The sequence below is a fragment of the Scyliorhinus torazame genome, chromosome 9, assembly GCF_047496885.1.
Source record: "Scyliorhinus torazame isolate Kashiwa2021f chromosome 9, sScyTor2.1, whole genome shotgun sequence".
Lineage (NCBI taxonomy): Eukaryota > Metazoa > Chordata > Chondrichthyes > Carcharhiniformes > Scyliorhinidae > Scyliorhinus > Scyliorhinus torazame.
This window is the reverse complement of record NC_092715.1, coordinates 48,205,332-48,222,052: the sequence shown is the minus strand read 5'-3', so window position 1 is coordinate 48,222,052 and position 16,721 is coordinate 48,205,332. Positions and strand designations below refer to the sequence as shown.

The 16,721-nt window shown below is 43.3% G+C and overlaps 1 protein-coding gene across 1 annotated transcript; it reads right to left on the bottom strand.

Annotated features, from left to right (window-relative positions):
* Window positions 1–822: 822 nt before the first annotated feature.
* cdkn2aip (CDKN2A interacting protein) lies at window positions 823–15,980 on the bottom strand. The gene is made up of 3 exons (XM_072515840.1): window positions 15,702–15,980; window positions 12,387–12,520; window positions 823–9,211 (listed from the first exon to the last, which is right to left on the bottom strand). Exons 1-3 carry the CDS (start codon window positions 15,947–15,949, stop codon window positions 8,256–8,258), a joined length of 1,338 nt encoding a protein of 445 aa, XP_072371941.1. The 5' UTR covers window positions 15,950–15,980; the 3' UTR covers window positions 823–8,255.
* Window positions 15,981–16,721: the final 741 nt, after the last annotated feature.

Below are 16,721 nucleotides of genomic sequence, written 5' to 3'. Positions count from 1 at the left end.
ATGTCTTCCTTGTTTCCGCCGCTAGGGCACAGTCATCTGCACATAGAAACTCTCTGGTTATTGTCTCTGTGACTTTGTTGGAGGTCTGCAGTCTGAGAGATCGAAGAGCTTCCCTGAATGAACCCAACCTTGTTGCTTGCAAGCACGTCCCCAGTGGCTTCCTTCAGCAATGCAGCAAAAAAGAAATAGAAGAGTTGGGCCACCACACATCCATCTGTACCACCACTGTGAGTGAACATTACCCTGACTTCTGAAATTTAATTCTTGGTTGCTGGTTTTGTCATTTCCTTCCCAACTTTCTCAATCATTCACTCCCCTGGCAAGTTGTAATAATACTAATCTTTATTGTCACGTATGCTTACATTGCAATGAAGTTACTGTGAAAATCCCCTAGTCGCCACATTCCGGCGCCTGTTCAGGTGCACGGAGGGAGAATTCAGAATGTCCAAATTTCCTAACAGCACGTCTTTTGGGACTAGTGGGAGGACATCGGCTTACCTGGAGGAAACCCACGCAGACATGGGGAGAATGTGCAGACTCCGCAGACAGCGACCCAGCCGGGAATCGAACCTGGGACCCTGGAGCTGGGAAGCCACAGTGCTAACCACTGTGCTACCGTGCTGCCCTCTCAACCCTTCACTCCCCAGGCAAATTTTACTATGCTTCCCTTTTTCTCACTGCCCAATATTTCTCTTACCCCATTTGAAACAATTTGATATTATCTTCCTACACACAAGAGCTGCTCATGAGTTGTTGAGCACATTAGAGACAATTGCAGAAATACAAACACATTTTTCAACACAGCCACATCAGAAGGCACTAAACAATACCAAAGATGAAATATCTTTAATATTAAAAAAGTACAAAACAGAAAGGAAGGGTAGTTTAATGGGTTTGTTTTATACAAGTATCATTTTCTGAAACAAACGTACATTGATATATAAAGCAGTTTAGAAAGGCCTACACCAAAAACTAGCAAAGAAAATCATAATGTTACATTAACAAATTGGTAAAAGATTCCAACCATAACATAGGTAAAGGTGCATCAGTAGATTGCTTTATTTTAACAAATTTATTGCCAGACATAGACAGTAATTCTGAACGAATCCTGACTTGTAAGAATATAGTGCTGATCTTGTGATAACCAGTGGATTAACTTCAAGGTTTTATTTTGAAACAAATGACAGAGAGCTCTCTCACTTTACATTTTAACTTGACTTCAGTGCCTCAATGCTTGCACCAGAAGCTGGTACGGTCCACTGGTGGTCAGGAGGGCACTGGAGAGATGGCTTGCAAACCATAATACGCAGGACGTCAGAGACAAGAACTCACTGGCCAATTAATCCAAACGCAAAAGATATACAAACCACGAAACTGAAATTGGGAAACTCATGCTTTCTGTCCCCCATTCTGGTGTAATCTTTACTCACAATATCCATTAGAATACAATAAAGCAGAACTCCAAGCTATCACTATACTTTTTAAACTTTCATTAAGCAACTAACTGGCATGTTAAAAATTTCCAAATCTACATCTTGAATTTTATTGCCAACATTATCTTACTCCTTATCGTATTACATCACTCAGTAGATTTGGATTGAATAGATAACGCAAGAAATATGTCCAAGAATTAACTTCCAACATTATCAATGTATTTAAAATATAGAAAATGGTGGCATAGTGGTATTAACACTAGATTAGTAGTCCAAAGGCTCAAACTAATGCTCTGAGGACATGGGTTCAAATCTCATTCTGCAGTTGGTGGAATTTAAATTTTACACTTTGTTCCAGGAGATGGTCACACACCTTAGAATGGGGTCTTCTGTTTTGGTCAGAGGCAGGAAGGTGTGACTGACTGCAAGTGAGACAGGTAAGGGGAAGATATGTTCAACAGGTCTGAGGTTCCTGCAGTCTGTGCAGACGAGAGTGGGGAGAGCAGGGTGGATGAGCAAAATGACCACAGCACAGTGATACTAGAAGCCATTCAAGTGCAGAGAGATAACAGAAATGTAGGTGATGGTAACGTACAGTATAGTGAGGGATAGATAGTTCTTTTTGACGGAGAGTGAGACTCCAGATGGCTGTATTGCCTATCCAGTGCAACATTTGCTCTGGGCTGGAGAGGATCCAGTGGCCATAGTCTATGTTAGCACCAACGACATAGGTCTTTCCTTTGTGAGAGGAAACTGGTGCACCCGGAGGAAACCCACACAGACATTGGGAGAATGTGCAGACTCTGCACAGAGTGACCCAAGTCGGGAATCAAACCTGGGACCCTGGCACTGTGAAGTAACAGTGCTAACCACTGTGCTACTGTGCCGCACAAAGTAGTAAGCTTGAGGATTGGGAGTAGTTCCACCAAGCAATTAGGGAGGCAAATGGTATGTTGGCCTTTATTGCAAGGGGATAGGAGTCTCAGGGTAAGAAAGTCTTGCTGCAGTTGTATGGAGCCTTGCTGAGACCACACCTGGAGTAGTGTGTGCAGTTTTGGTCTCCTTAGAGAGAAGGATATACTGGCCATAAGTGGAGTGCAATGAACGTTCACCAGGCTAATCCCTGGGTGGTGGGATTTTTCTGAGGAAAGATCAAAGAGGCTGGGCCTGTATTCTCCAGAGTTTAGCAGAATGACAGGTGATCTCATTGAAATGTACAAAATTCTTATAGAGCTTGACAGAGTAGATACAAGAAGGTTGGAGAGGTCTAGAACCAGGGGAGACAGTCTCAGAATGGGAGGTAGGCCATTTAGGACCAATATATGGAATTTCCTCACTTAAGGTAGTGAATATTTTGAATTCTCTACCCCGACACCTGTAGAGGTTCAGTCAGTGAGCATGTTCAAAGCAAATGTCACTAGATACTAATGACATCAAAGGATATGGGGATAGCGCGGGAAGATGGCATTAAGGTAGAAGATCAGCCACAATCTTGTTATCTTGTTAAATGGCAGAACAGGCTTGAGGGACCAAATGGCCCTCTCTTGCTCCTATGTTCTTATGAAAGAATTGTCATAATATTTTAAACCTATATTGAATAATCTGAACCCTAGAACATAAAAGTTTCAGTTAAAGGCCCATTGCCTAGATGCAAAACGTGATCAGTAATTACTTAATTTTGGACTGCACTTAAGAAATTTTGCTTGATAAGTCACCATTAATTATTTGCTTTCCTTGAATGATTTTGCATTCCTACACCTATTTTATTGTTTATAAACTCAATTTTTAAACAAATAGTATGTTGTTGATTCATTTTCATACATGCCACCTGAACAGCACGGAACACCTTGCATGCTCTTCGGCAGTGCTGACATATAATCCCTTCATTGGTCAAAATCTATTCTTACATGTACATAATTTTAAGATAAATATGTTTTAGGATTTTAACCTTCTGTTTGCAAGATATGATTCCGGTTTGGCAGACTAATTTTAAATGTAGGATAGATGAAATAAAGCTTGGTCTAGGTAGGGAGCAGACAGGGTTGGGATAATTACAAATCAAAGGGAAGTCCATGTTATGTTAGTGAAGGGTAGGGCACTGCAGTGTCACGGCACCGAGGTCCCAGGTTCAATCCCGGCTCTGGGTCATTGTCCGTGTGGAATTTGCACATTCTCCCCGTGTTTGCGTGGGTTTCACCCCCACAACCCAAAAGATGTGCAAGGTAGGTGGATTGAACATGCTAAATTGCCGCTTAATTGGAAAAAATGAATTGGGTACTCTAACTTTATTTTAAAAAAATGTTAGTGAAGGGTGAGATGTTAAAAGTTAAACAACGGGAGCCTCATTAGCACAGTGGGCTAAACAGCTGGCTTGTAATGCAGAACAATGCCAGCAGCGCGGGTTCAATTCCCGTACCGGCCTCCCCGACCAGGCACCGGAATGTGGCGACTAGGGGCTTTTCACAGTAACTTCATTGAAGCCTACTTGTGACAATAAGTGATTATTATTATTAACCGTCTTGAAGATTCAGCTGTGTGGACTCAGGAGGGGGTTTAAATTATTAATTCAGACACCAGATAAAAGGGTTTGATGGCAATTTGTAAACAAAGGAAGGTTTTAAAGTACCCACTTACCCAGGAAAAGTTTAAAAATAATTGGTTTGTATCTCTACCTGAAAACAGACCCCGTGTGTCACATTACCACGGAGGTGCTTGAAGGGGGAACGATTCTGTTGCTTTAATATATTTTTGCTGTTTTCACAGCCTATGGGACAATCAGCCTGGGAGCAGTTTGTGAGAAGGCAGTCTAAGCCCACAGAGTCAGGACAAGGGGTAGAGGGGCCATCAAGAACCAGGGGAGTTCCTGATTTGAAGTCACTGTGCATAATTTGTGAGCAGGGCCCCTGCTGGGAACAAAATGTCCAAATTCATGAGAAATTAAAGATTGTCACTTCTGCCTAATGAAGCCAGTGTGAGAGATTGGCAGTGCAATCCTCGCAAAGAATGAGTACTCTGTAAGTCTAAGCGTCAGACTGGGAGACAAAGGAGAATCAAAGTGAATTCCTGGAAGCTCTGACACACATTGGTTTGGTTCCAGAACTGAATGACCGCTCACAAAACTATAACATAAAAAGGTTCAAATTAAGAGTAGGATGGAAAAAGTTCGGTTTGGAAATTTGGTGTAAAGTATAACTGCTTATGAGGTATAATATTAAGTTAGTAGTGCTAGTTTTGTTTTGACATTTGTCACAGTAAAAGTGTTTGTCTAAAATGTGGAATCTTATTGCATGGTCTTTTAATTTAATAACTGGGAATTTTAATTTTTAAAAATCGTTAGCGGTTTCTACGGAGAATGTAGCACTCTCCAAATTTGAAAATGTTAACGTTCAGCATCAACTTGTGTAATCACATTTTTCTGTTATCGATGATGTGCAACAAGGCTTTAGTTTAATTAAAGGACAGTTACTTGTAACAACACACACAAAAGGAATTTGCAAAGACAATTTGATCCATCCAAAACCATTTAGCTAATTCTGATGAAATGTCATCAACCTGAAATGTTAAACGTTTCTTGCTCCAGACACTGCCTGACTTGCGGAGTTTGCTCAAATGGTTTCCACCATTTTCTGCTTTTATGATACTACCCCAAACAACTCTGGTCGGTGATGGGACTACAATCTATTTAGCTTCACGTTTGCTTAGATTTTTCAGCAATGCAAAAAGGAGGTATTGTTGCCTGTAGATACACACATCCAAACTTGGAATCTGAAACATGACAAAGCAGTCGCTTTGTATTTAGAAACATTTTGATGGGTCCCAGAGCTGGAAGCGATGCAATGAGCTCCTTCCAGAGTGAGGTACAGGACGATACTTTTGAGCTTGTTTAAAACGAAGCAACCCAAGCAGGTTTCTGAGTCACAGCATTTCTGTTGGAAGTTTAACACTTCTGAAAGTCTATCTTATGTTACAGAAATCCTGGGGCCACATTTTGGTGGAGTGGCTCTGAACTACTGCAACATGTTTCTCACTGTCATTACTTCTGTTTGTTAAGTAAGTTCAAAAAATAAATTTTAATTATTTAATTAGATGTTGACTATTTCAGAATTGGAAATTAGTGCTTGCAATTGAGTTTGGGGTTGTTTTGAACTAATACTCACTACAAAGTTTCAATTAATTTTAAATGGAGCTCTACCCTTCTGCATAGGACTCCTCTGTCTTGAGAAAGTGGTGTTCCTCAGAGATCAGTGCTGGGACCACAGCTGCTGTTCGTCAATTACATATAGACAATTTGGACTAAGTTGGGGAGCTATAGTTAACACAGGAAGACTGGAACAATATCCAGGAAGACATTAATAACCTTGCTGAATGGGTGGGGTAATTAGCAAATGAACTTCCGCACAGATAACGGTGAGGTGATGCATTTTGGTAAGAAGAATAAGGAGGCCTTATATTCCACGGAAAATAAGTGCCTAGTGTGTGTGTATGTGTGTGTGGGGGGGGGGATCATAGTGCTTGTGGTGGGATACATTTAGACATCACTAAAAGTTGTGATGCAGGTTAATAGGGGCCGTAAAAAGCACACCCATAATCACTGGGGTTTATTTCTCGAGGAATAGAGCTGACAGTTTGGCAAGTTATGCTAAACGTGCACAGGACCATGGCTCGACTACACTTGGAATATTGTGCACAGATCTGGTCTCCATATTATAAAAACAGGAGAGTGGAAGGGGACTTGCATGAAGCATAAACGCCAATGTGGAACTATTGGACTGAATAGCCTGTTTCTGTGCTGTAAATACTATGCAAAACTAGAGAGGGGGGTGGGTGGAGGAGTGTCTGATTAAAACCTATTTTTCATTGCATTCATACCCTCCATATATAATCTGAATTCAAAAATATTACCCAACCATACATTAACTACTTCAGCCCCGTGCCTATAATCTGTCCCAAAGACAGTAAATTATGAGTTAATCTTTGATTCTAAATTAACTTTCACTAAATGAATCGGTTAATTGAATTCTTGGTAGATTATTGAATCCTCATCATTATCTTTCCAAACCATCCCAGTACAGGATTCAACAGGAGTATAACTACAAATCGGTAACATTCTGGGTTACGATAAACTTTGATATAAGTCACTGGTTGGGTCTCAGCAGGAGTGCTATGTTCAATTCTGGTCGTTGCACTTTAGAAAGGATGCCAAGGCCTTGGGAGAGGGTGCAGAAATTTACTAGAATGGTGCGAAGGATGAGGGACTTCCGTCACTTCCTCCAACCATCATCATTTAATCTCAGCTGTCAATATACAAGAGGTATAGCAGGTATCCCTTGCTATGAAACGTCCTTCACTAACAAAGATTGTCTGCAAAGCCCATAATTCTTCTGGACAATCAGCTTCTGCTGATTCTGTTCCTAAGAGAGTATTTGCACTAGTCCAATATCTGAGAGCTTTCATTTTGTAGGTTTTGAATAGAATTTATTTTAAATTCTAATGGAGCCAAATGTTTACCGTGGTCAAATTTGTGGGCGAGATATTGACCAGAAAAAGTTAAAAAATAAGACCTGGAAACAGTTAAAAATAAATACACAGGCATAAAAATCTTAAAGCAACTGTACACAACCGTTTTGGTGGCACTGTTGATGGTACTGTAACACTCCTTTAACAGGCAGAACCACAATTGTTAATAATGTAATTAAAAACAGTACAAAATTAAAATATTAAAAATTAGGTGAACACTCCTGCCTCATTTAGGTGGTGAGCAGCTGAGAACAGGTAATGAAGTATCTTTTACTAGGTTGTATAAAATCTACTCAAAATAAAGCAAACCACACAGACTGCTTCATTTTGGATCACGTTCAGAATTTGGTTCAGTTTAGTCATGTATTCCACTGGGCTGCCACTTCAGGTTGGGTTGGGAATGTCCCCTGTTCAATCAAAATCGAGTTGCCTCTCATTGCTGGTTTAAAAAGACAATTCAACCCAAGTCTTCGCCCAAAATCTGAAACTGCAGCCTTGTTGCTGAATTAGACCAGCAAAAGAAATGCTGCAACATAACCCAAATCACCCTGAGATAAGCTGTGGAGTGTGCTTTATTCCAGACTTTGTACATAACTCCCTGACCAAAAGCATATTAACCTGCTAAGGCCCTGAAAGGATGGGTTGGCCAGAAGGCAATCTTGTTTTCTTTCTATATAATGGGATCTGCCTGATCATTTCTCCAGTTAAATTCCATTTGGACGGTATCAACCTAGAGTTTAGGAGCACCAACCCCATAACCCAATAGTGTCGACACATTTCCACAAATTGATCATGGACAATTATTTGATGGGGGGGGGAAACACTCATAATGGGGTAGTAGATTAATCTCTCTTGAGATTACGCCATCTTTCTGGGATAGAGTAAGAGGGTGCTTTGATCAGTACCCAGACACAAATGACGGAAGATCACGGAGGCCCTGTTACACACATTGTAAAAGAAATACAAAGGAAGATACATTAAGTTTGTTTCTCCTTTAAAATAATTCAAGTAGCCACAAGAACATTTATTACAGTAAATTGAAGGGTACTTACTAATTCATATTTGCACCAAGAAGCCAGAAAATTACTTCTGACTGCAGTATTTCTTTCAATTTTTAGAAAGTAGGGCATTGCAGCTTTAATCTTCTCCCAAAAGAAATCAAAATAACCTCTAACTGCAACTGCAAAATGTGCCTTTTAAAATCATCAAGTAATTTGACTATAGACTTCTGTTGCATTTTTCAAAGTTTATATACATAACACTTTTCTAATTACTTCAGTAGACGATCTACAAGCACTTTTTTTTTTACCTTGTACTAGGTTCTGAGGGATTCACTAATGCAGGAGCTAGGTTTAATCGTTGCAAATCCTCACTCAAAAGTACTAAATCCTCAATTTCACTTCCTTTGAATTTTCTTTTACATATCTTCACTGTTACCTTCTGTTTCAAGAACAATTTCATAGCCTCCTTGGCAGCCATTTCTTTGGCACTCACTTTGCATTTACCATATCCTGTTGCCAAATATACAGACTTGCACCTTAGTTCACAAACAATCCCTTCACGGGCAGAGCTTTGTGGCAAATGCAGTTCAGAAATATCTTTTAGGGGAACGCACACACTTTCAAGGGTCCCCTTTGCTGACTGTATGCAGTTACTCAAGATGCTCAAATGGTTAAGCTCATTACTGAAACCACCAGCTGACACCAACTTCCACGCTATAGCCTTGTAGAGTTTGTTATAAAAGGTCTGTTTCTCTTTCACAGCTTCAGGAGTTAAGCTGACCACCGTTACGAGGGTCTTGCAGCTTTGCGAGACAGGGGGCTGCACAGCCTTTTGAGAACTCCCAACTGAGGCAGGGCGGTCAACAATGTCTGGTTGAATATTAGGTTTAACCTCTGCAGAGTTAGATGGGAAATGCTTGATCTGTGCTGGAGCTTCAGGACGATGCAGCAGTGTCTGCGGTTGGGTGACTGGAACCTGGGTAGGAGTACTGACTTTCTTCACTTCACTTGCTCTCGAGACTTGCCGGACTTCTTTTTGATTTGAGCTGGTGGATGGTGCTGGACCAACTGGAACTTGGACCTGCGGTTCAGGCAAAGGAGATGATGGTTCACTAACAGGAAAGCCATCCAGGCCTGGGATCCTGGTATTATCGACGTCCTGGCTGCCATTTCCTGTGCATTCAGACATCGTACCAAATTCCATGCAAGTGTCTTCTTTATCTGCCTTTTTCGTCGAACAAAGTTGTTCCTTTATTGTTTCTGTTGAAACAAACATAATTGTGTGGAATCCATGTTATGGAATGCACTTCAAATTGAAGCTTAGTCTTTAGTGCCCAAAACTTATTAAAACACTGACAAGAAATCCAGGCACAGGCTTCCACAGCTGTGCACAATAGTTAAGAGTTATTTCACTAATTTAAAAAAGTAGCTGCCATTTGAAGAAGTAATACTTACAATCAGAATTATTGATTTATGATGGCTAAATAAGCTTCTTTTTGTGTAAATGGGGGGATATTTAAAGTGTAAGGGATAACATTCTTCAGTCAGCTTGTAATTAAGGTCACTGGTTTATGGCGACTGAGTAAGGCTTTCATTACATGGATTTATGGAGTTCCCCTGAAATTTACAAATCAAATTCCACAATTCTACCTGTTTTCCCCTGAATAATGCAAGTGTTTCCGTTTATAATTCAAAGGAGTGAAGAGGAAATTCAATCAGCTCCATCCAGCTCATTCTTCCTAGTCTTAATTCTTCCTAATATTCATCCCTTGCTTTGTTTAAAAGGCACATCAATGTACCTATTGACACTAAATACATCATGCACCATTAATACTGTCATGAAGATTACCTGCAGCCCAGATCAGAACAGGTGACATTTTAAACATTTCAGCAACTCCAGCCCTGTATAATTTAACTATTAGTTCCATAAGCTAAATGAAATGGAAGAGGCCTTCATAATAACATGCACTGAAGTTCAAACTCTTAATTTCACAACTACATTTTACGTGGCCTAATAGTCAAATGCATGGGCAAGTCAGCTTTTTTGTCAGATTGTGAAGCATTTGGGCTGTATCACTAATAAGTTAAACTTCACTTAAATGGCAAGAATCAGTTAAAGGCAGCCGGTAATGAAGCAAAGCACTCTTTCTTTACGAACAAAGATTAAATGGAAAAAGCCAGGCATGCCCTGGCATTTGGCTCAGGAGTGGTTGCCATCCAGGAGAAACTCACTTGTTTATCCGTTCAGCTGCCAGAAAATGTACTCCTGATGCTGGAATTAAACTGTAGAATCACATTTCCTAATGGTCCTGGAATGCCACTGGAATCTTTCTATTCTCCATTGTTAAAACTTTTCATTTTAGTTACTTTTATTCAGTTCCAACTTAAGCAAAATTCTTACTTTTCCATCTAGTAAAGTGCTATATTTAATAGTTAAGTGTGGAATTTTTCATGTGGTCTTCGAGTGGTTTGCTATTTTTACTAAGTGAGGTTCTTTAACAGGAACTGGATTAATTTATCACTAATTGAGACAGTAAAGCTTAGCATTGGACAGAATGAATAATAATACAGTTAACAATCTTATTGAGAGGAGCCACACAAATTCAGCCCAGACAGTTAACAGTATTCTCCTGCTGGGGTTGTAAATATCCTAAATAAAACGAGCCTGGAGAGTTTCAACAGAAAATGCTGGAAAAATTCAGCAGGCCAAGGCAACATCTGTGGAGGGCGAATCAGAATTAACGCTTCTGGTCGATTACCTTTCACCAGGTGCACGGAGACATTAACTCTGTTCCTCTCTCCACAGATGCTGCCCGACCTGCTGAGCATTTCAAGATTTTTTTGTTTCAATTTCAGATTTCAGGCATATTTCACTTTTTTATTGGACAGTTTCAACTTAGCCAGTCCAGAGTCCCTAGAACTGAATGAAGCACATCTTAGTTGGCAATCTAAGAGATGCCACAAGGGAAACAAAATGGTCAAAAAACGCTTGTGATGATGTACATAGCAGATGGAGCATTACTCAGGAGTTGACCCACAACATACCCGACTTAGTCATGTCTAATGTCAACAGTGGGTGGCAGAAACGGAAATCTACTCCCTATCCTACCACAGCCATCCACCTATAAAATGCAAACTCAACATCAGTATTTGCTTCTAAGGTTCAGTTAAGATGATACAGCACAGATACAACTGGATCACTTAGAGCTTGTTTAGAGTAAAGTCCTTAGCTGTTTCATTGAACAGATTGGTTAAAGGACAAATAAAAAATATTTATCATGTTGTTCCTCTCTGTACTGTTCCATTGAACAGATCACACAAAAAAGCATGTCTGATGAGTGAAATAGTTAATTGACAGCAACATAAATTAGGACAACACAGGGCATCCTGCAGTGCTTCACGGCCGACTAAGTACACTTAAAGTAAAGTCACCGTCAGAGAAACAGGGCAGCCAATTCATGCATAGCAAGGTCCCACAATCAGCAATGAAACAAATGATTAAGTCAGCTTTTTCAGTGATACAGGTTGGGTAATAAGTGCTAGCCAAGACACAGAATTCCTTGTTGCGTATGCCAACAGTGCCATTTTAGGTTTACCTAGAAGGCTTCAATTCAATGTCTCGACTAAAAGAAAAAAGCACCTTTGACAATGCAGCACTCACTCAGTAAAGCACTGATATGTCAGCCTAGATTATGTACTCTGGTTTCCAGTCTGTGATTTCAACCACACGATTTGACTTGGAAGCAAGGGTGCTATTGCAGAGCTATGATTGAGACCTAATGTCTAACTGGAATTGTGGAATCACACATGGAAACAGACCATTTGGGCCATATTAGGGGGCAGCACGGTAGCATGGTGGTTAGCACAATTGCTTCACAGCTCCAGGGTCCCAGGTTCGATTCCGGCTTGGGCCACTGTCTGTGCGGAGTCTGCACATCCTCCCCGTGTGCGCGTGGGTTTCCTCCGGGTGCTCCGGTTTCCTCCCACAGTCCAAAGATGTGCAGGTTAGGTGGATTGGCCATGATAAATTGCCCTTAGTGTCCAAAATTGCCCTTAGTGTTGGGTGGGGTTGCTGGGTTAGGGGGATAGGGTAGAGGTGTGGACCTTGGGTAGGGTGCTCTTTCCACGGGCCGGTGCAGACTCGATGGGCCGAATGGCCTCCTTCTGCACTGTAAATTCTATGATAATCTATGATTATCTGCTCTTGGGAAAAAGCTATCCATTTGTCCCACTTCTGGTGTTCTTTCCCTACAGCCTGGAAATATTTACAAAAAGGACCTTTTTTGTCAGAATTTATTCACAAACATGTAGCACTCGTCTCTAAATACTGTTATAGTCAGCACTGAATAAATTGCAGTTCATTTTAATTAAACAGATAAATGAGGTCAGAGGGGACCTTTAAAAAGACACTCCAATATACAGTTAATCTGCTAACCATTACTGTTTGAAAGGTCCCTTTTCTTCAGCTTATTGGCAACCAAATCGTCCCTTCTGATATGAACTGGTGGATTTGCAACTTTGATACCTTCTCCCATCTCCAACACTTTGTCCATTACCGACTTTGAATATCTAAAAATAACAAACAAGTTACAATGGGTGCGCCAAGATTTGCAGATCAGTGTGTGAAAAACAATTACATTAGCAATACTGGACTTCTAATCAAATCAGATGTTTGCATGTGCTTTGCGCATGGTGGATTGGAATCTGGTTATTCAAATTTGCTTTATGCAGACTTGGACTGATTGGACCATGCATCTGTTAAAATTATAGAATCATAATCCACTGGAGGCAGCCATTCAGCCCATTGCACCTGTGCGAGATCTTTGAAAGAGCTATCCAAAAAGCTTCACTTCCCTGCCCTTTCCCCACATTCCTGCAACGTCCTTTTCTTTCCAACTATACAACCAATTCCTTTGTGAAAGTCCTGCAGAATTTGCTGCCACCACCCTTTCTGGCAGTCGATTTGAGAATTCTGCACACTTGATTCCAATTGTGTTTGGAGCAATGAATAGATTGAAAACGCCCATTATATCATCGATAATGAATAGGTCGGAAACGCCAATCCAGCAGGGAATAATGAAAACTCCACCCAGATGATGATCATATTAGTGGGGTTCATTTTCATTTTTCATTTCAAACTTGGTTCCAGGTACATATCTATGAATTGGCATGTGTTGAGTTCTGGCTGAGTCCTGCTGTGGTAAATGATGAAAGGGAGCTAAGGAAAAAAGCTGCAGAGGGAGTGGTCTGGGTAACTCTTATGTAACACCTAGAGTGAATGACTGACCACATTGGTTACAGTAATCCTCAATAAAAGGCAGTTTATTTGCAGCGGGACTTGGCAGTCTGCAGCTCACTGAAGAAGATGGACAAAGCCAACGGGCGATAGTCAGACAGGCAGCGAAGCCAAGAAAATATTAACTTCATCGTTCTGTGTGGAATGCAGGTAGGAACATAATTTCAGTTTGGATTTTGTGATGGTAAAGCAGCTGGATGTTTTACTATAGCTTAGAAATCTACGGTGGTCCTCACAAAACCGTGTAGCAAGGAAACCTGTCAGTGGAATTAGCTGGGAAACATTGAATAGACAACCAGAAAAAATAACACAAGCATCCACAGTCAAAGGCTTATTAAACACAGTCTTATCACAAAGAATAGCTGGAAATGAAGAGAATTAAAGTAAATTGACTGTCTGTGTGGAGTTTGCACATTCTCCCCGTGTCTGCGTGGGTTTCACCCCCACAAGCCAAAGATGTGCAAGGCAGGTGGATTGGCCACACTAAATTGCCCCTTAATTGGAAAAATTGAATTGGGCACTCTAATTCTTTTTTTAAAATAAATTTAAAGTAAATTGCAGAGGACTGCAGCATACCTCTGGGTCGCCCTGAATGAACTAAATAAGATATCATAAATTATAAAGGGAATTTTTGTGGGAAGTAGTAAAACCAAGCGCATAAGATGTACAGCTATATTGATAAGTTAATGGTGCTTATTTTGTTTAAGACTTTTATATACATAAAGTTTGTATTTGTTTAAAAATATGAAAAATTGCGGCAATTTCCTAATAGTTAAAATGTCAAGTTTGGGTTTCTCCAAGTGTCAACAGTCTCCAACAGGATCATAACACCGCAAAGATTGTGTGATGTCATACGAGTGGTAGGGATGAAGGTCTGGCCTCGTGATAGAATCCCTGCAGTGCAGAGGGAGGCTATTTGACCTGTCGAGTCTGCACCAATCCTCTGGAAGAGCACTCTACCTGGACCCATGCCCTTTAAAACCACCTAACCTGCACATCTTTGGACTGTGGGAGGAAACGCACGCAGACATGGGGAGAATGTGCAAACTCCACACAGACCATCACCCAAGGCTGGAATTTAACCCTGCTGCTGAGGGGCAGCGGTGTTAGCCACTGTGCCACACTTGTTCTTTCATATGGTCCCAGTTGTGGCACTGCGCATCAGTGACTTGTGTCTTGGTCCACCACATTTTGAGACAGCGACAGCCAAATGAATCTCTCCAAGAGCATGTTAGGTAGCAGCTCACCATAATATACAACACCAACATTCCCCTGAGCACTGGAGGAGGAGAGCTTCATCAGCTGCTTGCCTCTCTAAACTGAATCATTGCCAGCACTGAACTACATGCACTCTCATACCTAACCTCTAGACAATACCTTCCTGCAGCTGTCACTCCAGTCTATATTTTGCACATCAACTAAAAGAGGGATATCAACATGCTGGAAGGGAAGGGTGTGAACAAGATGGCTTTTCGTACAATGTCCACAATTACACTTTTAGCAAAACCCTGCTAAACCTGGAACTCTCCATTATCTAACTTGTTTAAAATCCACATACGGAATTACACATGCATGGTGCACCTTGCTGGTCACATTCCCTGTCAATAATGAAACACTGAGCCCACCCTGTGTGTGCACCACCACTTCAAACACAGTGATTCGGCTGCTTGCCATTCATATCGCCACATCAGCTGCAGCTGGCAGGGGAAACAGACCGAAATCATGGGTAACAAATCCCCAAAGACAGCAAGCACCACCGGGACCAGAGCCGAAAAGGCTAATCGCGTCTCAAAATAAAACTAGTGCTTCGAGCCACAGAGCTTTTATTATTGACCCTGCATTTGCTGCTACTGGAGGAGGCGCTGAATCAATCCACACAAGTTGTGGTAAACGCACTGCCCACATTGAACACCGACATTTCTGAACCAGGCAGAGGCATTTAAAATTCAAACGCTACACACACGTTTGATGTGGAATGATGACATTGATCCCCCCCCCCCCCCAAAAAAAAATTAATTCTCAGATGTTAGAAATCAAAATCTAAATTTGGCAACCCTCCCAGTCTGAGGGACGTTTAATTGGAATAAAACCAGAGGAGGAATTGGGGAGGGGGGGGGGTGACTGCCCTCTTGGCACAATCCAGCTGGGGGTGAAGCTGGACCGGGCCCCCGAGCTGACCCAGTGAGGCCGGGCCCCCGAGCTGACCCAGTGAGGCCGGGCCCCCGAGCTGACCCAGTGAGGCCGGGCCCCCGAGCTGACCCAGTGAGGCCGGGCCCCCGAGCTGACCCAGTGAGGCCGGGCCCCCGAGCTGACCCAGTGAGGCCGGGCCCCCGAGCTGACCCAGTGAGGCCGGGCCCCCGAGCTGACCCAGTGAGGCCGGGCCCCCGAGCTGACCCAGTGAGGCCGGGCCCCCGAGCTGACCCAGTGAGGCCGGGCCCTCACTCACCCACTCACCGGCAGCCCAGGAAGACATGGTTGGCCCAGACCATGGAGTGAGCCAGGAGCTGGTCAGTGCCCAGCCCCGGCTCGGGCTCGGCTCCGCTCGCCTTCTGCTCCTCCTTCATGTTGCGGAGGATGAACTCGCGGCGGGCCTTCCAGTGCTTCTCCGACTCGTGACCCCCCCTCAGGGTCTCCACCCAGTCCGACAGCCGCCGGTTCTGCTGCAGGAACTCGGACACCAGGTCGATGCTGCCCGCCGCCATGACAGGACACCGGAGAGTGAGAGCCCGGGGTGAGACCCCCTGACGGAGCTGAGAGGAACTGCATGCGGAGGCCTCCTGACGGAGCTGAGGGGGTGGAGGCCGCCTGACGGAGCTGAGGGTATGGAGGCCTCCTGACGGAGCAGAGGGGAACTGCACGCAGAGGCCTCCTGACGGAGCTGAGGGGGTGGAGGCCTCCTTACGGAGCAGAGGGGAACTGCATGCAAAGGCCTCCTGACGGAGCTGAGGGGGTGGAGGCCTCCTGATGGAGCTGAGAGGAACTGCACGCAGAGGCCTCCTGACGGAGCTGAGAGGCAAGGCAAGCAGCGGCCTCCAGACGGAGCTGAGGGGAACTGCAAGCAGAGGCCACCTGACGGAGCTGAGGGGTTGGAGGCCGCCTGACGGAGCTGAGGGGAACTGCAAGCAGAGGCCTCCTGACGGAGCTGAGGAGTTGGAGGCCTCCTGACGGAGCAGAGGGGTTGGAGTCCTCCTGACGGAGTTGAGGGGAACTGCAAGCAGAGGCCTCCTGACGGAGCTGAGGGGAACTGCAAGCAGAAGCCACCTGAAGGAGCTGAGGAGAACTGCAAGCAGAGGCCTCCTGACGGAGCTGAGGGGTTGGAGGCCTCCTGCCGGAGCTGAGGGTTAGAGGCCTCCTGACGGAGCTGAGGGGAACTGCAAGCAGAGGCCACCTGACGGATCTGAGGGGTTGGAGGCCTCCTGACGGAGCTGAGGGGTTGGAGGCCTCCTGACGGAGCTGAGGGGTTGGAGGCCTCCT

What these genes read in the sequence shown, in the direction of transcription:
- cdkn2aip (XM_072515840.1), bottom strand. Translation starts at nt 15,949, where the DNA reads ATGGCGGCGGGCAGCATCGACCTGGTGTCCGAGTTCCTGCAGCAGAAC. An exon ending in CATGTCTTCCTGGGCTGCCG is followed by an intron (nt 12,521 to 15,701) that starts GTGAGTGGGTGA and finishes TGTTATTTTTAG; the next exon opens with ATATTCAAAGTCGGTAATGG. An exon ending in GGACCTTTCAAACAGTAATG is followed by an intron (nt 9,212 to 12,386) that starts GTTAGCAGATTA and finishes TTGTTTCAACAG; the next exon opens with AAACAATAAAGGAACAACTT.